General features: G+C 45.9%; 1 protein-coding gene across 1 annotated transcript; it reads right to left on the bottom strand.

The window, feature by feature from the left end:
- Positions 1-13,663: 13,663 nt before the first annotated feature.
- On the bottom strand, positions 13,664-21,178 carry LOC138753013 (uncharacterized). The gene is made up of 8 exons (XM_069915607.1): positions 21,060-21,178; positions 19,808-20,016; positions 18,536-18,636; positions 17,315-17,428; positions 15,778-15,834; positions 14,948-15,058; positions 14,402-14,513; positions 13,664-14,242 (listed from the first exon to the last, which is right to left on the bottom strand). The coding sequence occupies exons 1-8, from the start codon at positions 21,176-21,178 to the stop codon at positions 14,205-14,207; spliced, it is 861 nt and encodes a 286-aa protein (XP_069771708.1). The 3' UTR covers positions 13,664-14,204.
- Between the last annotated feature and the right edge of the window lie 4,505 nt (positions 21,179-25,683).

Raw genomic sequence — 25,683 nt, 5'->3', positions numbered from 1 at the left:
AACAGGTTCACAAAATTAGCTAAGTGACTCGATACAGAATATATCTTATCTTCAAGATCCTTAACAGACATTTCAACAGAAGTAGATTCAGGCATAATGGGGTCTTGCTGTTCCTTAGAGACCACGGGATCTTCTGTCCCTTCCCTTAATTTAGTATCTTTTCTAGCAGTTTGACTTCGTATAAAAATCCCTCTCAAAGTCCCCCCAGCAATGCCAGGAGACTGAGGATCAGGGTTATCTTTAAGCCAAATCTCTTTAATCATCTTCACTGAATCGATGTCTGGAAAAACCGTTGTAATTGAAGATGCATTTTGCAGGGCCACCACTATAGCAGTCGAATGACAACTCTTTAACTCTCCAGCTGGTGGCGCCCCAGCTGATTCAACTGTCAAAACCTCAGTAACAGCACTCACAGTGGTCGTTGTGTGAAATACTGGCACCCGTCCAGCCCCTTGTTCTGAAAGCTGTTGGGTGCGACCTTCAGAGAGCCTCACCGGCTTAAAACGAAGCTTCAATGCCAAACTCTGCACGTCCTCCTCTGGATCCATTCTACGTTAAGACCTGGCTTCCTGTAAACAAGTAGGCTCAGACAATTTCGGAAAATGTAGTTTTTTAACAGTCTGTTGATATTTTCTTTTACCTTTTTTTGCATATAAACCATTAGGCACTAATCCAACACCTCTTATTATTTATAAACTTTTAAAAGAACTTTAACCGGCACTTAAAGACAAAACAATAAATCAGAGTCAGGAGAGGTCTGGAAGGCACGTCTGTTCCCTATGCCATCTTGCCACGCCCCCCTGGTTTACCCTGGTGCTTAATGTGGACTCAAAATGCCCACATATGCTGGTCAGTCTCCAGACCGATTGTGCGTCCGATCTGAGATACAACAACGTCCATATACAGGAAAGCCTTGACCTGATTGCCTCCACTCCCTGGCAATGTCACTCCTTAAGTCCTCATCCCTTCCTGATGGATTCAGCAAACGGATCTATGCAGTACATAAATAAGACTGGAGACAGTGGGCAGCCTTGCCCAACTCCAGACGATGGGGAAGCTATCTGTTTCCCACCCATTGAGTTGGACTGCACTACAGGCAACTGTATAGAACAGTTTAATCCAATTCCAGATTCCCTCCCCAAAGTCCATTTTGGAGAGTGCATCCATCATGTACGTGTGCAACATCCAGTCAAACTCCTGGTCTAAGCTGATCAGGCAGTCGTCCATTCCCACTGTCCTGCACATAGGCGATGGTACCCCTGACCAGCGTGAGGCTGTCAGAGATCTTCCTGCCTGGAACCATGCAGATCTGGTCATGATGGATCACCAGCCGCAGGACAGACTCGACTCTATTGGTGATAGCCTTAGACAGGATTTTGTAATCTCCATTTAGAAATGAAATGGATCTCCGATTCCTGATTTCCTCCTCCTCCCCCTTCTGTTTGAAGATGAGGGTGATGACGCCTTTCCTCATGGAGTCTGACATGCTTCCTGCCAGGAGAACAGCATTGTCTATTTCCAGCAGGTCTGGGCCCAGCCAGTCCCACAGAGCCGTGTACAGCTCAACTGGTCGGCCATCGCTTTTGTGAGTCTTACAACGGAACGGATGGAGTTCGGCTACTTGGTTCGGCTGGGAGTCGGAGGAGGAGGAGGAGCTTGGTGAAAGTGACAGGGTTAATTGGTCAAGGGGCCTATAAAAGGAGTGAAAGGGGAAGGAGCGGCCAGTGAGGAGTGGGGCAGTGAAGGAGTGGAGACTTGGGACTTTGGCTCGAGGGACTTCGATAAGAAGGAGCTCCCTGTGTGGTAAGGTGTCCTTTTTGGTTAGTCTTTTAGTATTATTTGTTCAGTTTTTCTTTTTAAATAACCTATATACATTGAGAAAAGAGGTAAATGGAGTCAGCTGGGGTAGTCATATGCTCCAATTGTGGGATGTGGGAAATCAGAGACTGCACAGCTGTTCCTGATGACTACACCTGCAAAAGGTGCATCCAATTGCATATAATGAGTGACCATGTTAAGGAGCTTGAGCTGCAGTTGGATGAACTGAGGATCATAAGGGAAGCAGAGGCAGTGATAGAGAGGAGTTACAGGGAGACAGACACCCCTAGAAGGCAGGAGTCAGGGAATTGGGTGACTGTGAGGAAAGGAGGGAGAGCGCCAATGCAGAGTACCCCTGTGGAAGTGCCGCTCAGCAGCAGGAATTCGGCATTGGATACTGCTGGGTGAAAATAGCCTACCAGGGAGGAATCGTGGGGGTCAGGTCTCTGGCACAGGGGCTGCCCCTGAGGCTCAGAAGGAAAGGAGGGATAAGAACAGGGTAATTGTGGTTGGGGACTCACTTGTCAGAGGGACAGATAGGAGGTTTGCTGGATGAGATCGGGGATCCAGGTTGGTCTGTTGTCTCCCTGGTGCTAGGGTCAGGGATATCTCTGATCGAGTTCACAGAATTCCGCAAGGGGAAGGTGAGTAGCCAGAAGTCATGGTCCATGTGGGGACCAATGATTTAGTTAGAAGTGGGGATGAGGACTTGAAACAGGAAGACATAGAATTAGGCAGGAAGTTAAAAAACAGGACCTCTAAGGTAGTAATCTCTGGACTCTTGCCAGTGCCACGCGCTATTCTTTTTTAAAAATTTTTTATTTTTCACACCATAAACCACATTGACCATGATACATACATTTTCCTTTTCAAATATATACAGTGCCATTTTCTCCCCCCTCTCCCTCCTCCCATCCCACCCTCCCTACCTCCCCCCCATCCATTTAAAGTACAAAATCTAAGATACATTAAACCAGTCAAACAATGTTGTCATTCAATAAAAATAAACAAGAAATTCCACTGAGTAAATTCTTTTTATTTCCTTCTCCTTTCGTTAATTTAGGTAGTGAATGTCCCCGGTAGGTTTTCTCTATTGTGTTTCATGTAAGGCTCCCATATTTGTTCAAATATTTCAATATTATTTCTTAAACTATATGTTATTTTTTCTAATGGAATACATTTATTCATTTCTATATACCATTGTTGTATTTTCAAATTATCTTCCAATTTCCATAATACATTTTTTTGCTACGGCTAGAGCTATCTTAACAAATCTTTTTTGTGCACCATCCAAATCAATTCCAAATTCTTTGTTTTTTTATGTTACTTAGGAGGAAGATCTCTGGATTTTTTGGTATATTGTTTTCTGTAATTTTATTTAATATTTAGTTTAGATCTTCCCAAAATTTTTCTACTTTCTCACATGTCCAGATTGCATGAATTGTTGTTCCCATTTCTTTTTTACATCGAAAACATCTGTCAGATACTGTTGGGTCCCATTTATTTAACTTTTGAGGTGTAATGTATAGCCTGTGTATCCAGTTATATTGTATCATACGTTACCTCGTATTTATTGTATTTCTCATTGTTCCAGAACATAACTTCTCCCATGTTTCCTTTTTTATCTTTATATTTAAATCTTGTTCCCATTTTTGTTTAGTTTTACCATTTGTTTCCTCATTCTCCTTTTCTTGCAGTTTAATATACATATTTGTTATAAATCTTTTGATTATCATTGTATCTGTAATCACATATTCAAAGTTACTTCCCTCTGGTAAACTCAGACTGCTTCCTAATTTGTCCTTCAAGTAGGATCTCAATTGGTAATATGCCAACACTGTATCTTGAGTTATATTGTATTTATCTTTCATTTGTTCAAAGGATAATAATCTATTTCCTGAAAAACAATTTTCTATTCTTTTGATCCCTTTTTTCTCCCATTCTCTAAAGGAAAGGTTATCTATTGTAAAAGGGAGTAATTTATTTTGCGTCAATATTAGTTTTGGTAATTGGTAATTTGTTTTATTCCTTTCTACATGAATCTTTTTCCAAATATTGAGTAGATGATGTAATACTGGAGAACTCCTACGTTGTACCAATTTTTCATCCCATTTATATAATATGTGTTCAGGTATCTTTTCCCCTATTTTATCTAATTCTAATCTAGTCCAATCTGACTTTTCCCTTGTTTGATAAAAATCTGATAGGTATCTTAATTGTGCGGCTCTATAATAATTTTTAAAGTTTGGCAGTTGTAAGCCTCCATGTTTATACCATTCTGTTAATTTATCTAGTGCTATCCTCGGTTTCCCCCCTTTCCATAAAAATTTCCTTATTATTTTCTTTAACTCCTTGAAGAATTTCTCTGTCAAGTGTATTGGCAATGCCTGAAATAGGTATAATATCCTTGGGAAAATGTTCATTTTAATACAGTTTATCCTTCCTATTAGTGTTAGTGGTAAATCTTTCCAATGCTCTAAATCATCCTGTAATTTTTTCATTAGTGGATAATAATTGAGTTTATATAGATGGCCGAGATTTTTATTTATTTGTATACCTAGGTATCTTATTGCTTGCATTTGCCATCTGAATGGTGATTCCTTCTTAAATTTTGAGAAATCCGCATTATTCATTGGCATTGCTTCATTTTTATTTACGTTAATCTTGTAACCCGACACTTCTCCATATTCCTTCAATTTCTTATATAATTCTTTTATTGATAGTTCTGGTTCTGTTAAGTATACTATAACATCATCCGCAAATAAACTGATTTTATATTCCTTGTCTTTTATTTTTATCCCTTTTATATTATTTTCTGTTCTTCATTGGGATCTCTTCTGGGGAAAGTCGAACCTGTACAAAGGGGACGGACTCCACTTGAACTGGAAAGGGACCAATATCCTGGCAAGCAGATTTGCTAGAGCTGTGGGGGAGGGTTTAAACTAGTTTGGCAGGGGGGTGGGGAGCAGAGTTTGCAAGCAGTGTCTAGGGTACATGGTCACCTAGTTAAGAATGATAAAGATAACAAAGGAAGGATGGAGGTTAAGGTAAAAGGTAGAATAGAGAATATATGTGAGGGTCATTCTCTGAAATGCATGTACTTTAATGCAAGAAGCATAGTGAACAAGTTAGATGAGCTTAGAGCATGGATTGGCACTTGGAATTATGTTGTGGCAATTAGTGAGACCTGGTTACAGGAGGGTCAGGACTGGCAACTAAATATTCCAGAATACAAATGTTTTAGATGTGATAGAACAGGGGTAAAAAAGGGGGAGGAGTTGCTCTGCTTGTTAAGGAGGACATTACTGACGTGAGGTGGCAGGATGGTTTGGAGGGATCATCCAGTGAGGCTGTTTGGGTGGAATTGAGGGGTGGAGGAAGCATGAGGGTACTAATAGGAGTGTATTATAGACCACCAAATGGGCCAAGAAAACTGGAATAACAAATTTGTAAGGAGATAGCATATATGTGTAATAAACATAAGGTAGTGATCATGGGAGATTTTAACTTCCCTCACATTGATTGAGATACCCATACAGTAATAGGGCTGGATGGACTAGAGTTTGTCAAATGTGTGCAAAATAGTTTTCTTAATCAATATGTAGAGGAACCGACTCGGGACGGTGTAATACTGGATCTCTTGTTTGGGAACGAGATAGGTCAGGTGTCTGAGGTTAATGTTGGAGAACAAATTGGGTCTAGTGATCACAATTCTATTAGTTTTAGGGTAGTTTTAGGGAAGAGCAAAGAAGGGCCTAAAGTTGAGGTTCTGGATTGGAGAAAAGCAAATTTCGAAGGAATGAGAATGGATTTGGGGAGTATTGAGTGGGACATGATTTTTTCAGGAAAGAATGTAAATGAAAAATGAAGAATATCCAAAGAAGAAATTTTGAGAGTACAGAGTAGATATGTCCCAGTGAGGATCAAAGGAAAGGCTGGAAGTCACAGGGAGCCTTGGTTTTCGACAAATATTAGAAATTTGGTTAGGAGAAAGAAGGAGGTGTACAAGAGGTATAAAGAGCAGGGTAATGAGAAATTGAAAGAGGACTACAAGGAGTGTAGTAAAAATCTTAAGAAAGAAATTAGAAAGGCCAAAAAGAGGGACGAAGAGGCTTTGGCAGGCAGAGTAAGAATAAATCCAAAGGGTTTCTATAGGTACATTAAAAGTAAAAGATTAGTGAGGGATTAAAAATTGGACCCATTGTAGATAGGGAGGGTAGGCTATGTGAAAAGTCAGAGGAGATGGGGGAAATTTTAAATGATTTATTTTCCTCGGTATTCACTAGGGAAAAAAATATTGTACCAGTTGAAGTAAAGAAAAATAGTGGGGAGGTCATGAATCATATAAGGATAACTGAGGAGGTAGTGATGGCAGTGTTAAAAAAGGTAAAGGTGGACAAATCTCCGGGTCCAGACAATGTATTCCCAAGGACACTCAGGGAGACTAGTGTACAGATAGTGGGGCCATTAACAGAGGTATTTAGGATGTCACTGATCACGGGAGTAGTGCCAGAGGATTCGAGGGTGGCTCATGTTGTTCCGCTGTTTAAGGGTCCAAATGTAAGCCAGGAGGGGGGCGTGGCAAGATGGTGTAAGGATCAGACGTGCCTTCCAGTCCTCTCCTGACTCTATCTTATTGTTTTGTCTAGAAATGCCCGTTAAAATTCTTAAAAAGTTTAGATAATTTCAGTGCGGTTAATTTAACTTATGATGGTACAATTGGTGGAAAAGAGCAAAAAAAAAACAACAGATCATCAAAAAACTACATTTTCCAAAAGTTCAAGTTTTGGAGCCTACCTACAGGAAAGACACCGGGACTCAGCGTGAAATGGATCCCAGGAGAGAGGTACAGTGTTCGGATGTAGAGCTCTATGTTACATCGGTAGAGCCCCCTAAAGAGGGCGCCAAACAGGCTTTAGAACAAAGAGTTACTCAAAGGCATTTGTCAACTGTAGAGGTGGCGATGCAAACTGCATATCTTGAGATAGAAAAACCTATACAACTTGATGTACTGGGAGAACTTAATACATTATGGACTGGGGAAAACCCCGGCCAGCATCCTCCAGTCATTGCTGGAGAGGCTGTGGCTGGGGTTTCCACAAGCAGTCATACTACAAGGAAGGCAACCAGAATGAAGGAAGGAACAGAAGATCCTTTGGTTATGCAGAAGAAGCAGGAATATGTTGAGCCAAAATCTCTTCCAATTGAAAAGATTTTTGTGAATCTTGAATCTAAATTATCTTATATAATGCAGGGATTATCCAAGATTATGACTGAACTTGGTACTAGGTTTAATACTCTGGTGAAAATATATTCTCAACAGATGGCTGAGTTTGGAGCTTTAAGCTTGAAGTGAGAGATAAATTTAATTAGTGTGAAGAAGATATAGACGAAATAGGGGATCAAGTTTTTGATGTGACCAAAATGGTCGAAGACTTTCAAACTCAAAATAAAAATTTGGTGAAAAAGATTGATTATTTGGAAAACCAATCCAGACAGAACAATATAAAGACTATTGGTTTGCTGGAAGGTATGGAGGGACCAGACCCAAGAAAATTTTTTACTGAATGGATTCCGCAGGTGCTGGGTCAAGAACATTTCCCAGAAGGTATAATACTGGAACGTGCTCACAGAGCCTTGCGTAGAAGACCTATTTCAGGTCAAAGTCCAAGACCTGTTTTGGTTCGTTGCTTGAATTATTACGACAGAGAAATAATTTTACGAGTGGCTATTAGAAATGCACATCAGAGAAAATCACCCTTGATGATTCAAAATAATCGAGTTTTCTTCTATGTGGATTTGAGTCAAGAAGTTATGTTCCAATGACAGGAATTCAATCCTGCTAAAGAGTTGTTGTGGAAGAAAGGTTACAAGGCAACCTTTAGATATCCAGCTGTTTTGAAGGTTTTCCAAGATGGTTGCCAACCAAAGTTCTTTGATTCTCCAAAGGAAGCTATAGCATTTGCTCAAGAGCTGCCAATTACTCAGTTTCAACAGAGACATAGTCTGCCGTGATCTCTAAGGAGACAAGAGATGAAAGAAAAGAGCCGTGCTCCAAGAAGGAATGGTTGTAATGGTGACTTGGCAGTTGGAGCTGATTAAAAGAAGTTATCCTTTTTTTTTAATGTTTTTTTTTTAAAAAAAGGGATATTAAATAATGATGATGTTAGTTTAAGATGAAGTGAGAGTTGGGGGAGAGAACTGGATAGGCACTATTTCCTGAAAATCATCTGCTAACGTGTGAGTTATCTCACACACATTTTTTTTGGGAGTTACCGCATTGCGCGGTTTAGACGGGAGGGGGTATTTTTAACCACCTACCTGTTTTTTTTTCCTTTTTGTATTATTAGATTAAAGAGTGAAGGGGTTTGTTTTTGTTTAAATATTAAAAAAAAACATAAGAAAGTATTTGATTGTTTAAAAAACTAAAAATTGATGTGGTTTATTTTGTAAAGTTTATTCAGTAGATAAGGAATATCTGAAATTTAAATGTGAATGGGATGGATGTTTTTTTTTAAATTTTTTCTTTAACTTTAAGGTGAAGGAGTGGTAATTCTGGTGTATATTATTTTGCTATTTTAGTTATAGAACGAAGGGAATAATGGTGAAAGTTATAAATTGAATTGTACAATTCTTTTTTTTTTTAATTTTTTTTTCACACCATAAATCACATTAGCCATGATATACACTATTTCTTTTTCACACATATACAGTGACTTTTTCTCCCCCCCCCCCTCCTCCCAAGCCACCCCCCCACCACCCCCCCCCTCATCCATTTTAGGTATACAATCTAGGTTGCATTAAGCCAGTCAGACAATGTTGTCATTCAACAAAAATACACCAGAAATTCTACTGAGTCCATTCTTTTCTTTCCTTCTCCTTCCATCAACTTAGGTAATGTTTGTCCCCGGTAGGTTTTCGCTATTGTATTTAATGTAAGGCTCCTATACTTGTTCGAATATTTCAATATTATTTCTTAACCTATATGTTATTTTTTCTAATGGAATACATTTATTCATTTAAATTTAGTAGTTTCTTCCTTTTAATTTGGTTATGTATTCCATTAATATTTAAAGTCATGTAGTTCAGCGTAGCCCTTTTATATTTTGTTTATCTTCTCTTTCCGTTTTTCCATCATTACCTTTCCTCCTTTTCCATTTCTGTTTTCTTATTTTCAACTCTTTATAAGACAACATTCCTACAACATCCAACATTTTCCTTATTCACCTATTTCTATCTTATTTATCCCCAATCTCCCCTTCCCCTCCTGAGTTGTCCTTTATCCCTTGTCGGACAACCACATCTCCCCTCTCCATTTGGATTTGCGAATCCACTCGCAAGCGTCAACTGATTTTGCAGTGACCGCTATTTCCCCTCACCCCGCCCCCCCCCAGAAAAGATTTCACTTTTCATATGTCACAAAGGTCACTCTTTTAATTCCCTCCTTATTCTCTCTATTCCATTACCTTCCCTTATTAATTCTTGTCTATACTATCTATATTTTCCTCTAAGTACAGATACATTCACGTATGCACATTGTCTCTATTCACTCTTATACCTCTTTACCCGCATACATATCAATCGTGATCATTTTTACTCTCATTACCCGTCTTCATCCCTCAGTCTATTTTTGTCTTTACCCACATACATATCAATCGTGATCATTTTTACTCTCATTACCCGTCTTCATCCCTCAGTCTATTTTTGTAATTGTTCTGCAAATTTTCGTGCTTCTTCTGGATCCGAGAATAGTCTGTTTTGTTGGCCTGGAATAAATATTTTCAATACCGCTGGATGCTTTAGTATAAATTTATACCCTTTCTTCCATAAAATCGCCTTTGCTGTATTGAACTCTTTTCTCTTCTTTAGGAGTTCAAAACTTATATCTGGATAAATGAAGATTCTTTGCCCTTTATACTCCAGTGGTTTGTTGCCCTCTCTTACTTTTTCCATTGTCTTCTCCAGTACCTTTTCTCTTGTAGTATATCTTAGGAATTTTACTAAAATAGATCTTGGTTTTTGTTGTGGTTGTGGTTTAGAGGCCAATGCTCTATGTGCCCTTTCTATTTCCATTTCTTGCTGTAGTTCTGGACATCCTAGGGTCTTAGGGATCCACTCTTTTATAAACTCCCTCATATTCTTACCTTCTTCATCTTCCTTAAGGCCCACTATCTTATGTTATTTCTTCTGTTAAAATTTTCCATTGTATCTATTTTTTGAGCTAGTAGTTCTTGTGTCTCTTTAGTTTTTTTATTAGATTCCTCCAATTTCTTTTTTAAGTCTTCTACCTCCATTTCTGCTGCTACTGCCCGCTCTTCCATCTTGTCCATTTTCTTTCCCATTTCTGTTAAGGTCATCTCTATTTTATTCATTTTCTCTTCTGTGTTGTTTATTCTTTTTCTTAAATCCTTAAATTCCTGTGTTTGCCATTCTTTAAATGACTCCATGTATTCTTTAATAAGAGAAAGTATATCCTTTATCTTGCCTTTCTTTTCTTCTTCTATTTCACTGTACTCTTCCTCTTCTTCCTCTGGGTTGGCCATCTGTTGTTTCTTTGTTGCCCTTTCCTTCTCTTCTTTCTTGTTTCTATTGTCTTCTGTGGTCTCTTCTTGCTGCAGGTGTTCTGCAGCTGTCGTTGCCGGCTGTGGAGATCGACTCCCCAGCTGGTCCCCCCTCCCGTCAGTGTGTTTTTTTTCATTCGCATCGCGCATGCGCGATTCCTCGCGCATGCACGGTTGCGCACTTTTACTCGGCTCAGCGAGCCATTTTTGTAGTCCATTATTTACCGACCTGAGGGAGCGGGTTTCTCTCTCCGCAGCGGGCCTCTTCGGACAGGTAAGGCCTTCACCTTTTTCCTCCTTTGTCTTCTCTTCCTCTCTTCTTACCGTTGCTTTCGATTTTTCTTTTTTTGTCGCCATCTTCTTTCCACCTTTATACTCACTTTTCTGTAACTTTTATTTCTGTGCCTTTGTGTTTTCCTTTGTTTTTCCCGACTTTTCTGGAGAGGGCTGGAGTTCACCGTCTGGCCACTACTCCATCACGTGACTCCTCTCGAATTGTACAATTCTTAATGAGGCTTGAATTTTGTTTGTGGTTTATGCTCCATTTGTTGAAGATATAGATTTCGTTGTTGATGTGTTTTTATTATTTGGATATCTGAATTTTAATGTAATGATTGGGGATATTTAAACGTGGTATTGGAGCTTTTATTGGATAACTATTCAAGAATAAAAGGGAAAAATGGTGGAAGAGTACTAAAATTGAATTGTACAATGCTTAATGAGGTTTGAATTTTGTTTTAAGATGGTGGTTTATGTGACTAATATGATGATAGATGTGAAGTTAGTTGATATTTGGTGAAGGTTTATCTCTATAGAGAAAGTTTTTTTTTCTTTTTTTTCATGCTACAATTTTTTTTTAAGAATTGATTATTGTTTAAGAATTTTTGATAGATAATGTTACTAACTTTACTAATTTTTTATATATTAAGTTTGAGTTAAATATATGTTTCATCTTAACTCCGTTTGTTAAATATATGCATTTAAGTTTGATTTAAATGTTTTTTAAGTCTGATATCTTAGTATTAATTACTTTTCTTTTTGTTAGTATTTTAATCGGTTATGTTTTTGTTTTTTTTTTGTAAGTGGGTTTTTTTTCTCACATATTATTAACTTTATTAATTCTTCACTCTTTATTTGGGGGGGGAAAGGGGGGGTTGGACCAATTTGAGTTGGGTTATTAATGTGTAATAATTATTGGGGAGGGTATAGTTTATTTAGATTATTGATACTGTATTGTAATTTTATTATTTTATTCTTAATTTTTTTAAAATGTAATCCTATATGTTATTCATGTTATAAAATCTTTAAATAAAGTTTTAAAAAAAAACAAATGTAAGCCAGGAAATTATAGACCTGTGAGTCTGACGTCTGTGGTGGATAAGATGATGGAAAGTGTTCTGAGGGATGGTATTTACAAATATTTGGAAGAACAGGGATTGATAGGAAGTAGTCAGCATGGTTTTGTCAGGGGTAGATCATGCTTAACAAACCTTTTTTGAGGGGGTTACAAAAAAGATTGATGAAGGGAAGGGTGTAGATGTTGTCTATTTAGACTTTAGTAAAGCTTTTGACAAAGTTCTCCACAGGAGGTTAGGAAAAAAGGTGGAGGCATTAGGTATAAATAAGGAGGTAGTGAAATGGATTCAGAAATGGTTGGTTGGGAGGTGTCAGAGAGTACTGGTAGAAAATTGTTTGTCAAATTGGAGGCCGGTGACTAGTGGAGTTCTTCAGGGATCGGTCCTGGGTCCACTATTGTTTGTTATATATATTAATGATCTGGAAGAAGGGGTGGTAAATTGGATAAGTAAGTTTGCAGATGATACAAAGATTGGTGGTATTGTGGACAGTGAGAAAGATTACCGTAGCTTAAAAAGAGATATAGGAAAGCTCAAGGAGTGGGCTGAAAAATGGTTGATGGAATTTAATACGGATAAGTGTGAAGAGTTGCATTTTGGAAAGGCAAATCTAAATAGATCATATACATTGAATGGTAGACAATTGAGAAGTGCAGAGCAACAAAGGGATTTAGGAGTTATGGCAAATAGTACCCTCAAAGTTGATACTCAGGTAGATAGAGTGGTGAAGAAGGCATTTGGAATGTTGGCCTTCATAAATCGGAGTATTGAATTCAAGAGTAGGGATGTTATGATGAAATTGTACAAAGCATTGGTGAGGCCAAGTTTGGAATACTGTGTGCAGTTTTGGTCACCGAATTATAGGAAGGATATAAACAAAATAGAGAGAGTGCAGAGAAGGTTCACGAGAATGTTGACAGGATGTCAAGGTTTGAGTTACAGAGAAAGGTTGAGCAGCCTGAGGCTTTTTTCTCTGGAGCGCAGAAGATTGAGGGGGGATTTGATGGAGGTGTTCAAGATTTTAAAAGGGACAGAGAGAGTCAACGTAGATAGGCTTTTTCAATTAAGAGTGGGGGATATTCAAACCAGAGGCCATGGTTTGAGATTGCAGGGGTAAAATTATAAGGGGAACCTGAGGGGAAATTTCTTCACGCAAAGGGTGGTTGGGATGTGGAATAAGCTTCCAGCAGAGGTGGTTGAAGCAAAGACGTTATTTACATTTAAGGAAAGACTGGATAATTACATGGAGGTACTAACTCGAGCTGTCCGTCCGATCTCCACCAGGTGGGCTGTAGCTGTGCTTCACCTTGAGGGTGTCTGGAGGGGTCACACCGCTGTGTGTCCTTTACCATCTCCATCAGGAGTCTGGAGGAGCTGTCTTGTCTGCTGTTGGCACTGCCAGGGAGATGCATCCCACCCTTGTACCCCCGAGGTCTTCCATTCTTTGACACTCTCCAATGTTTACCATATCAGCCCCTGTGCCTGGAGGTCACTCTGACCTACAACCCTCTCCTCCATTCATCGTGTCAGTCTCTGTACCCTGATCTCTCTCTTTTCTACAAGACTTCCCACCGTTCACTGTGTGGTCCCTGAACACCAATGTTTCTCTGTTCAGCGACACTCCCCACTATTCATGTGTTGGACTTTGTACCTCTCTGTTCTACATGCTGCGTGGAGAGACGGCGGTGGGGGGGGGGGAAACGGTGAGGGGGGAGGGGCGATTGGGAGGGTCTGTGAGGGGGAGGGCTGGCAAGGAGGGGGGGAGGCAAGGGGGGAGGTGGCAGTGGGGGAGGGAGGGAAGGAAGGAGAGTGAGGAGGAAGGGTGTGGAGAGGAAGGGGTGGTAAGAAGGGAGGGAGGGAGGGAGGGAGATTGGCTGACTGGAGTGTGCCATTAGAGTCCAGTGATGGATTAAGTTCAGACCTGACAGCTGAGTACTGATAAATTTATTGAGAATAATTACAAAACTTTATGGAAATCTGGAGGGGAGGGTGTAGGGGACTGGAGGTGGGGATTACAGAAACAGGGAGGGTAGGGGACCAGTGAGGGTTAGAAATGGGGAGGGGTGTAGGCAAGTTACTGAGAAAGAGAATGATGTATGGGGCCAGAAAGGGGTTAGAGACAAAGAAGGGTGCAGGTGACCATACAGGAATACAGAAACAGAGAGGAGTGTAGGGTCCGGAGGGGGTTAAAGAGATAGGGAGGGCATAGGGGACTGGAGGGGGTTACAGAAATAGTGAGGGTAGGGTTACACAGACAAGGAGGGGTGTTGGGGATTGGAGGAGAGGACCAGAGAGGGTTACAGAGAAAGAGAGGGGTGTAGGGGTCCGGAGAGTGTCACAGAGACATGGAGGGTGTTACAGGGACAAGGAAGGCAGAAGGGAAGGGAGCCAGAGAAGGGGGGGAGGAAGGGGGGGGGGGGGTGCGACACGGAGCAGATGGCTACAGACAGCTCTCAGACATCTGGAGACCTCAGTGCTGACTCAGGGAGTGTCTGGACGCCAGAATGACTGTGGAGACGGAGACACAGGTCAGTGGGGAGGGAGCGATTCTGCCTGACTCCAATTTCATTCAACCCCCACCCCCTCAACCTGAACAGAACGTGGGTGAGGGGAGAGGGGACATGACAGTGGTGGGGTAGGGGAGAGGGAGGGACCAAGCTGACTTACGCTGAATCTCCTGAGTGATGAGCACACAATGCAAGAAGAGAATGAGAGAGGCCACGACCAGTTCGACCACACACAGGACCATGAGGAACAGGAGCAGGAGAACCGGCTGGAACTGTGGGGGGGGGGGGGGGGGGAGAGAGAGAGAGAGAGAGAGAGAGAGAAAGAGTGAAGGGTGGGTTGGAGGGAGATGGGGGAGGAGAGAGAGAGGGTAGAGAGAGGGGGAAGGGGAAAGGAAGAGAGGGGATAGAGAGGGAGCAAGAGGGGGAGATGGAGGTGGAGGAGAGGGGGAGAGAAAGTGGGGAGAGGAGAGGGAGATGTGATGGGGAGGGGAAGGGGAGGGTTAAGGGAAAGGGGATGGGAGAGAGATAGGAAGGGAAGAGGCAAAGGGGGAGAAATGGGGAGAAAGAGGGAGCAGAGGGTTTAAAAATATCATCTTCCCCCTCTCTCGTTGCTCTTTCCCTTCCTCTCTATTCCTCCTCTCTCTGACCCTTTCTCTCCCCTATCTATCCCCTAAATCTCTCCCCTAATCAAATACAGGGGACTCACAATGAAGAAGTTGTTAAGCGGCGGCATCAGGTAAATTGAGATGAAGTAGGCTCCTGCTGCAGTCGTTGCAGCAACGGTGCTGATGATGTGGGTCAGAGCGATGACCTGCTTCTGCAGACAGAGAAAGAGAGAGGTCAGTGCTGACACCAGTAAGGGGGGGGGGGTTGTGAGAAAGATGGAGAATTGAGTCGGGGGGTGGGGAGAGAAAGGGGGAATTGAGTCTGTGGGAGAGAGGGAGCAGAGAGGGGGGAGGGGTTTAGAGTGGGGGAGAGAAGGTAGGGAAAAGGGTGAGAGAGGAGAGATACAAGGAGTGGGAGAGAAAGAGTGGAGAGGAAGGGAAAGGGGAGAATGAATGGGAGAGAGAGAGCAAGGGAGAAAGTGGGAAAGTGGTGAGGAAGGGTGCGGGGTGAGGAAGGGTGCGGGGTGAGGAAGGGTGGGGGGTGAGGAAGGGTGGGGGGTGAGGAAGGGTGGGGGGTGAGGAAGGGTGGGGGGTGAGGAAGGGTGGGGGGTGAGGAAGGGTGGGGGGTGAGGAAGGGTGGGGGGTGAGGAAGGGTGGGGGGTGAGGAAGGGTGGGGGGTGAGGAAGGGTGGGGGGTGAGGAAGGGTGGGGGGTGAGGAAGGGTGGGGGGTGAGGAAGGGTGGGGGGTGAGGAAGGGTGGGGGGGTGAGAGAGGGGGAGGAGTGAGGCGGAGAGAGTGGATGAGAGTGAGTAGGGGAGACAGGGGTAAGCATTGGGGAGACGGGAAGGGGAAGGAAAAGGTTGGGGAGGAGAAGATGGGGGAAGAAAGACAGTGGGGAGGGGAGGTGGTGATAGACAGGGCAGACCACTCACGAGATGCGTGTTGGAGGTATTGATGATGTCGACCACCAAGGACCCAGCAATGATGTACTGGGAGGAGAAACCAGATGGTTACACAAATTCAGTTACATCCTTCATCCTCCCCAACCACTCCCCTCCCAGTCCTGAGACTTTCCCTCTCCCTCCCCTCCATTCCATTCCAAGACTTCCCCCTTGCTGACCCAAGAAATTTCCTTTCCCCATCCCGAGATTTCCCCCTCCTTCCTATCCTGAGACATCCCCCCACTCCCCGTCCTGAGACTTTGCCTCGTCTCGAGGGTTTCCCCTGTCCCCGCCCCGACTTTCCCCCACCCCCGTCCTGAGACCTCCCATTGGTCATTGGTTCCCTTTGCTGTAAACACAGAAGACACACAATCCCTTCATCACCAGCCCAACAGATGCAAAGCCTTCCCTTCCCTCCCTCACACATCTAATGCTCTCTCCTCTCCCATCCTGAGACTTTCCCCTCTCCCCCCTCCCGAGACTTTTCCTCCTCCACCCTACCCAGCTCTCTCTACACGTCGGCTCCCATTGGCAGAGGGTTGATCATGGGGAGATATGGAGAGGGGTGGGAGGTAGATGGGGCAGGGGTGAAGGGGTCATTGGGGCAGGGATGGGAGGATGATTGAGGCAGGATTGAGGGAGACAAGGTGTGGATTGGGAGAAACAGGGAACGAGTGGAGAGGAGACGGAGGGGTGGGGGAAGAAGGAGCAGGGTGGGGGAAATGGAGAGGAGTGGAGATGGGGAGAGGTGTAGGGGAGTGAGGGCGCTGGTGTGGGGGAGTGAGGGCGCTGGTGTAGGGGAGAGAGGTGAGAATGGGGGTGATGAGGTGGGAGTGGGAGGAAGACAGGGATGGAGTGGGGTGAAATGGGGATGGGTGGTTGTAGAGATGGGATAGAGCTCTGTGGAATATGGGGCAGGAGTTGGGGGGTGACATGGAGGGGTTGGGTAGAGATGGGGTGGGGATGGGGGAGACGGTGTGGTGGTGTGGAGGGGAAGGTGAGGGGTTGTGGGGGAGACAAGGTGGGGGTGTAGGGGAGAGCAAGAGTGGGGAGAGATGGGGCAGGATTGTGGGGGAGATGGAGCGGGGAGACGGGATGGAGAGATGGGGCAGGGGTGTGATAAGTTTGGGGTGTGGGGAGATGGGGTGGTAGCATGGGAGAGATAAGAAGGAGTGTGGGAGACACAGAGGGGGTGTGGGGGAAACAGTGAGTGGGGGATGATGAAGCAGAAGTGTGGAGGAGATGGGGAGGGCTTATGGGGTAAGATGAGGCGGGAGTGTGGGAAGATGGGGAGGAGTTGTGGGGGAGACAGGGCAGAGTGACAGGGTGGTTGTCACAAGGTGGGGGTCACAGGGGGGTGTGTGGGGGAGAAGGGGTGGGGTGTGGGGGCAGGGTGGAGAGGAGACAGGGTGGGAAGGGGTGATGGGGAGTGGGTGGGGGAGATGGGGAAGGGCTGGGGAGAGATGGGGAGGGGTTGGAGGGAGACGAGGCAGGAGTTTGAGACAGGGCAGGAATTGGGGTAACCCACCCAGATCCCTGTCCACCAGGGAACTCCGATCAGCACGACCAACATGTACTGCTCTGTGAAATTCAGCGGGAGTCCGAAGGTGATCTGGGCAATGCCAATAATTATCTCTGTGATCTGGGGGAGGGGTGGGGAGAGAGGTCATTGGTTCCCTTTGCTGTAAACACAGAAGACACACAATCCCTTCATCACCAGCCCAACAGATGCAAAGCCTTCCCTTCCCTCCCTCCCTCACACCTCTAACCATCTATTTATCCATGTGCCAGTTTAAGTCTTTTAAATGTCGATTGTACCGGCTTTTACCACCACCTCTGCCAATGTTTCCCAGGCATCCACATCTCTATGTGTAAACAAAAATGTCTCCCCTAAACCTCCACCCCCCCCCCTCACTTTGTACAGATGTCTTTGTACAGGTGTTTGCTACTCCCACCCTGGTAAAAGCTGTCTGCCTTATCTATGCCTCTCATAATCTTGTCCATCTCTATTAAGTCACCTCTCATCCTTCATTCCAAAGTGAAAAGCCCTCGCTTTCCTCACCTTGCCTCATAAGGTATATTTTCCACTCCAGGCAATATCCTGGGATATCTCCTTTGCACCCTCTCCACAATTCCACATCCCTCCTGTAATGAGGGCAACCAGAACTGAACACTCCAATTTCTGTAACCTCCCTACACCCCTTCTTGTCTCTGTAACACCCCTCTGGTCAGCTACATCCTTCTATCTCTCTAACCCACTCCAGTCCACGACCTGTCCCTGTAATGCCCTCATGTCCCCAACACTGCTCCCTATCCCTGTAAGCCCCCTCTGGCCCTATCTCTGTAGTTCCCTCTGGTTCCCAACACCCCACCCTGTCTCTGCAACCTCCCTCCAGTCCCCTAAATTTTTACATGTTCTGTAACCCCTCCCCTATAGTCCTCCACATCACTCCATGTCTCTGTAACCTCCTCCAGTCCCTGACATCCCTCCCTGTCTCTGTAATCCCTTCCAGTCCCCTACTCCCCTCCCTGTCTCTTCAGCTCCCTACACCCCCTCCGATCTCTGTAATCGCCTTGCAGTCCCCTACTCCCCTCCCTGTCTCTGTAACCCCCTCCAGTTCCCTACATCGCTCCGTCTCTGTAACCCCCTCCCATTCCCTACACCCATCCCTGTCTCTGCAACTCCCTCCGGAACCCAGCATACATCAGTTTCTCAGGGGAGATGTGAGGGGATGAGGTGCTCACTCACCCCGAAGATTTTCAGCTCTCTCCGCACAAAAAAGCTGAGACGTTGGAGACAATTTCCATGCTCAGCAACTGCCTCAATATAGAGTGTCGACATGTCCCTGCCTTTGGGGAGAGAGAGGGAGGGTGTGTGAGGAGAGGAAGTAAACAGAGGGAGGAGTAATTGAAAGGAAGGAAGAGGGGAAGAGGGGTGAGAGAGTGAGGGCAGAGATAGTGGGGGGAAAGGGGGTGCGGGGAGAGTCGGAGGAGAGAGTGGAAGAGAGTGGGTGGGAAAGTGGAGGAGTGTGGGGGAGAGTAGGAGGGAGAGAGAATGGGGAGAGCAAGTGGGGAGAGGGGAAGACGTTGGTTCTGGAATTATTTGGTGGTCATTTCAAATCCCACCACCTGAAAACCTCCCTGTCTCTGTAACTCCATCCACCTACCTTCATCCTCCACCCACCCAATACAACTCCCCCCTCTCTACCCTCCTATCCCTCCATCCTCTTTCCACTTTCTCACCCCCTCTCTCACAAAGCCCCTCTTTGCAACACTCTCCCAACCTCTCTTTCCCCTTTCCTATCCCATCCACCTCTCTTCTCTCCACATATTCTCCCTCTCTCCCTCATCTTTCCCCTCTTTCTCTTCGTCTGCTTCTCTCCCCATCTCTCATCTCTCACCGCCTCACTCTCTCCCTTCCTTGTCTGTTTCTCCCCTTTCTCCATCTCGTTTTTCCACCATCTCAGCCCTCCTCTGTCTCTCCTCCCTCCTCCATCTCTATCCCCTGTCTTTCTCCCTCCTCTATCTCTCCTATCTCTCTGCCCCTCATCCCTTATGATCTTCCTCTTTCTCTCACCTCCGTCTCCCCTTCTCTCTCCTCTATCTATCTACCCCCCCCCCCTCTCTCGGTTCCTATCTCTCCTTTCTCTCTTGCCCCCTCTCACTCTCTCTACCTCCTCCCTCCCCTTTTCCTTTACCCTGCCCTCCCCCCCTTTTCTTTTTCCCTACCCTCCCCCCCCCCTTTTCCCTGCCCTCCCCCCCTTTTCCTTTTCCCTTTCCCTGCCCTCCCCCCCCCCAACATATCACCTCTCTGGCCTTCCTCCCTCTCTCCTTCCACTCTCTCTACCTCCTTCCTCCTCTCTCCCCTCCCCCCATATCATCTTACTGGCCTTCCCCCTCCCATATCATCTCTCTGGCCTTCCCCCTCCCATATCATCTCTCTGGCCTTCCCCCTCCCATATCATCTCTCTGGCCTTCCCCCTCCCATATCATCTCTCTGGCCTTCCCCCTCCCATCCCACCTCTCAGGAAGTCCCGCCCCGCTCTAAATTTGAATTTCCTGCCCAAACCAATCCCATCGCCGCGCGCCTGAGCAGCAGGTCTGCCGGCCTTGACGGCTCCCACCCCGGACCAGCGCGCGTGCGCGCCCCGGTACACGGCGGTACTGGGCATTCCGAAGGAAGGACGCATGCGCCCGAGGAGACACAGCTCGCATGGGCACACTCGTGGGCTAGCACGAAAGCGAAGGCCGAACAATCATATTTTCTGGTTGTATTAATTTCCTCTCACCAACCATTGGGCGAGGATCATTAATACTGGTTGAAAACGTCGGTGCTCCCTTCCTGGGAGTGGAGTTGGGGCGGGGGGGAGAGAGGGGGAGGTGGGGGTGGGGGGGGTGGGAGAGAGTGGGAGGTGGGAGAGAGGGAGAAAAGGGGGTGGGAGGAGAAAGGGGGTGGGAGAGGGGGAATGAGAGAGGGAGGAAAGGGGGTGGGAGAGAGGGAATGAGAGAGGGAGGAAAGGGGGTGGGGGAGGGGAGAGGGGAAATGAGAGAGGGAAGAAAGGGGGTGGGAGAGGGGAAATGAGAGAGGGAGGAAAGGGGGTGGGGAAATGAGAGAGGGAGGAAAGGGGGAGGGAGAGGAAAAGGGGTGAAAGGGGGAAGGGGAGGGGGAGAGAGGTGGGTGGAGGAGGGGGAGGGGAGATGGAGGAAAGCAGGTGGGAGAGGGAAAAAAGGGGGTGAAAGAGTGGGAGGGTGAGGGGAGAAAAAGGGATGTAGGGAGGCAAAGAAAGTTAGAGGAGATGGGAAGCATGGTGAGGGGGAGAGAGAATGGGTGGCTGAAAGGGCAGAGAGATGGAGAGGGAGGAAAGAGAATAGGTGAGAAAGAGTTAGGGTGTTTTATACACAGCAATGGCATGAATGACGGAACCCAATGTCCCATCTGCCATGCCTTCCTCACTGCCCGCACCCTTCCCTTGATGGATGGGATGCTGGGATCCTCTGTACACCCACGCCCTGCCTTTCATTGTAGATGCTTCCTCCACCCTCCCCACACCTTGTCCCCCTCAGACTCTGGTCCTGATGTCTGACTCATCCCAGGAGGCTCTCTCTCTTCCTCCTCTCCGTATGGGGAGTTTTGGGGTGGGGGTGCGGACTGACAATATAGTTGCCCAATTGCCCATTGAGTAAAGGGCTTGGGGAAAAAGGCCCTTCCATCTCCTTTGCAAGGGTTGAGGGAGTGAGGCTCATGCATAACCACTTGACCTTTGCTACCTCACCTCCCACAGACCAAAAAAGTCATCCCGTCTCCTCCAATTAGCAGGCAGCGGGATGCCTCCACAGACAAAATGGCTGCCCATTGGCCAACAGGGCGCTTAGGTTTTAGGACATCAGTCATGGCATGACCTTCCAATCTCTCTGCCCCCTACCAAAACCTGCCCTAAGTTCCATCAGAAGGGGCAGGGGCATCTTGGCTATACAGTCAATTGCAGCGCACAAAATGGCACAACCAAAATGGCTGCCGGGACCTCCGGCCAATGGCGGCTGCGCACTGAGGAGTGAGGTCACTGGCTGCCCTTGGGTCCCACTTGAGGGGGTAGGAAGGGGGTTACCCATCCATGTCAGGGCTGAGGAGTAAAGGGGAGGTCAAAGGGCAGAAGTGTTCCCATCCCTTAACTTAATTCTAACATGTCCACCAATTGTGGACCGAAAATTAACTCCTGGTGTTAGTTAAGGATAAGGATAATGATAGTTAAGGTTAACAATGGTTAACATTGGTGTAATATTTAAGATGAGTTACACTGGTCTGGTTTTGGTGTTAGTTAAGGGTGGGTTAACTGGCTATTCAGCGGTTAGTGGTAATGGTCAAGGTTAGAATCTACATGTTCTGTAAAAATGGTTAGCATTGGTTTACTAGTTAAGAAAGACTAATTACACAAGTCCACATTGTCTAGATAAATAGTGTTGGCTGTGGAAGTGTTAAGCTCAGGTTAACTGGTTAGTCAGTTGTTAGTGTTGATGGTTAAGATAAGGATATATAAACACAGGATTATACTGTATATGGGTGACAATGGTTAAGATTGGTTTAATAGTTCAGTTACACTGGTTAGTCTTGGTTTTAGTTAAATCGTTAATGGTTAGCGTTAGTTCAAATGCAAGTCAAGTTTATTATCATCTGATTTCACAAGTACAACCTGATGAAACAGTGTGCAAAACACACACACAACCAGACATAATGCACATACAGACCAACAATACATATGCAGACAAATATTTATATATACAAATAAATAAATATTGCTTTGTGAGTATGAGAGTCTTGGATGGTCAGTTCCTTTGGACGTTCAGCGTTCTCACTGCTGATGGGAAGAAGCTGTTCCTCAGCCTAGTGGTGCTGGCTCTGATCCTCCTGGATCTCTTCCCCGATGGGAGCAGCTGAAGACGATGTGTGCAGGGTGGAAGGGGTCCTCAATGATTTTGCGCGCCCTCTTCAGACAATGATCCTGATAGATCACATCAATGGGGGGAAGGGAGACTCTAGTGATCCTCTCTGCTGCTCTTATGATCCTGTGGATTGACCTCCAATCCATTCTCTGCAGCAACCATACTGCACTGTGAAGCAGCTGGCCAGTACGCTCTTGATAGAGCTCCTGTGGAAGGTAGGCATAATGGTGGCCATTAGCCTTGGCCGCTTCAGTCTTCTCAGGAAGTGCAGTCGCTGTTGCATCTTCCTGGCAAGTGAGGAGATATTGGGTGTCCACAATTGGGTCACTAGATAAGTGAACGCCAAGAAACTTGGTGCTCACCACTCCCTCCACAACAGAGTGGTTGATGTGATCATTCCTAGTCCTCCTGAAGTCCACAATTATCTCCTTCGTCTCATCCACGTTGATACTCAGGTTGTTACTCTTGCCCCATTTTTCCGCCTCTTTGCAGCGCGACTCATCGTCGTTGCTGATGAGGCTGACGACTGTCATGTCGTCTGCAAACTCGATGACTCTGTTGGAGCTGGATCTGGCAATGCCACTGTAGGTCATGAGTGTGAACAGGAGCGGACTGGGCGCACGGCCCTGAGGTGGACAGTGCTCAACATTCTGCTACCAACCCAGATGGTTAATTGTCAGGGTTAGAATATACAAGCCTACAGTCTATGTTAGGAGATAATGGTTAGCAATGATTTACTTGTTAAGATTCTTGGAGCTAGTTAAGAGCAGGATAACTGGTTAGTCAGTGACTAGGGTTAATCGTTAAGGTTAGGTATTGAGGAGCATGGGCAATGTTACATGACAATGGTTAACACTGGTTTAATAGTTCAGACAGGTTACACTGGTTTGGTCTTGGTTCTAGTTAATGGCAAGATAGTTTAAATGGTTGAGGTTAGAATAATTAAGCTGACAGTCAATTTTGGGAGACATAGACTAACAGTTCATGGGTTATACTGTTATTTAAAGGCAGTTTTGTCAGTAGTTAGTGGGAATGGTTAAGGTTAGGCTAGACAGGGACATCGTCAATGTTCGGTGACAGTGGATTAATAATTAAGACCAGTTAGACACATCAAGGCAGACTCGTCTAAAAGTGTTAACTGCTGATATGCTCAGGGCAGGTAAAAGAGATTGTTGGTGGTTAGGACAGGAATACAAAGACATTTGATGATTTAATGGTTAAACTTGGGTTAATAGTTATGACAGGTCATACAAGAGTGAGCTGTGGGGGAGTGAAGGGTGGGTTAACTGGTTAATTAGTGTTTAATGGTGAAGATAAATTCGCAAACAGTTAACACTGCCGATTGGATTCAAAGTCACGTCGCAATGATTAACTGCAGCACAACATCACCCATCCAAACCGCAACTGTGAACCGGAACCACCAACTTAACCTGTTAACTAACCTCCAACCCTAGTCAAGACAAAAGACGAGGTTCTGAATTCAATTTTACTTTTATTGGAAGTTTACATGGTGTCCCTGTTTCCACCCTCTCTCTCCGATCTCCCATTCCTCCCTCTCTCTTACTTCCCCCTCTCTTCTCCCCACCTACCTCTCCCAATCTCCTACTCTATCTCCTCCCTTTCTTTTATTCCTTCTCTCTCCCTCTCACCTCTCTCTCCTTCTTCCCCTCTCCATCTTTTCTCCCCTCTTTCACTCACTCTATCTCTCCCCATCTCTCTCTTCTCCCCTCACTCTCTCCCCTCTCCCTCTCGTCTCAATCATTCTCCACTCTTCCCATCTCTCTCCCCCCTCCTTCTCCCCCTCTCTCTCTTCCCCCCCCCCCCCTCCTCCCTCTGGGGGAAACAGGATGGGCAGAGAGAATAGGACAGGGAGGTGCAGATGGAATCAGAGCACTCTCATGAGCTGGAAAAGCCACCTCATTGATGGACGGGACAGGAGGACACCAATGCAGATTCCTCTCCTCAGGAGGCTAACGAGGTAAATGCCTCCTTCTGACTCGGGAATGCTGTGGAGAACAGGCACAGTTACGTGGGGAGGAAAGGGGAGAGAGAAAAGGGGGAGGGAAAAGAGATGGAGAGGGGGAGGAGAGAGAGGGGTATGAGAGGTGGGGAGAGAAGGCGGTAGAGAGAGAAATGGCAGCACTGCTAAACTGCTGCTGGTGCAGACACACAGTGATCAGGGAGCAGAGATACAGCACTCCTGCGGGGTCCAACCACCCAGTCTGATAGTCGTCAGCTCCGTACAGGCTTTGAAAGCCTCTTTAAAAGAGTTGACAGTAGTTTTATTTAAAATCCCGCCACCGTGGGGGTCTGTGACTACAATGGAGGCACCTGTGATTGGCAACAGCCACGAGGGGGTTGCAGACTCAAGTGAAGTGGAGTACTGGCACAGGGCACCAGAAAATGGGGAGATGGCACCAAAAAATGGGGAGATCACCCCTGAATGAGAAGGAGAAGCAGAGGAGATGACCCATGGGACGGTGGCCACACCGGTGGACCAGTGAGGGGGCTCTGCAGCCGAAAGACCCGCACATTCGGTGGGCTGCTGGTGACTCGATGCGAAGATCCCACGGAGGCTGTGGGTTGCTGGAGACTGTAGTCAAGGGACTTGCACTAGACTGCAGACTGCTGGAGACTGGCTCAAACTTGGCATTAGAACTGGGATGTGAGGGGGAGGGCATTGAAGGGTTCCTGATTGCGTCAGAGGTTCGGATCTGGAGCTTGGATTGCCGATGGTTTGTACTAGACTCTGTGTGGCTGTGGGGGCTGTGGTAGCACTGGAGGCGAATCCATGGACCCTCAATGACTCTGGGGGTGGGTTCTCTCTTTTGCTTCTCTTTCTCTAACTGTAAGGCGCTTCAGGCAATTTTGCCGATGGCAAATCTGTCTGCATTACAGCAGGCAACAGCAATTTCATGTAATATGACACTGCTTATTACATGACAATAAATTAATTCTTGAGGGGGAGAGAGGTGGGAGAGGGGGTATGGAAAGAAGAGAGAGATGGGAAGAGAAGGGGAAGAAGGTGAGATGGGCAGGGAGAGGGAATAGAGAGGGGCAAAGAGTAGGTGGAGAGAGGGGAGGGAGAGAACGGGGCAGAGGTGGCAGTGATGGGGAGAGAGAGAGGTGTGTGAGAGAGGGGAGAGCAGTCATGGATGAGAGGGGGATGGAGAGAGAGATAGGGTGGAGGGGGAGAGAGAGGGTCCCAAAATACTTACATGCTTGTAAAACACACAGATGATGGGGAATGTCACCAAGAAATTGCAGATTGAGAATCCGCTCAGGACACAAGTTATCATCATGGGAATGGTCTATGAGAGAAGGAGGAGAATGAGAAAGTGGGAGGGAGAGAGAGATGAAGGGGAGGGAAAGATGGGGTGAATGCAGGGAGAGATGGAAGGGAGAGAGGAGGACAGAGGTGTGTTACAAACTGCGTGTAATGAGCAGCAATTGGCAATG

This window comes from Narcine bancroftii, chromosome 2 (assembly GCF_036971445.1).
Source record: "Narcine bancroftii isolate sNarBan1 chromosome 2, sNarBan1.hap1, whole genome shotgun sequence".
NCBI lineage: Eukaryota > Metazoa > Chordata > Chondrichthyes > Torpediniformes > Narcinidae > Narcine > Narcine bancroftii.
This window is presented reverse-complemented; position numbering and strand designations above follow the sequence as displayed.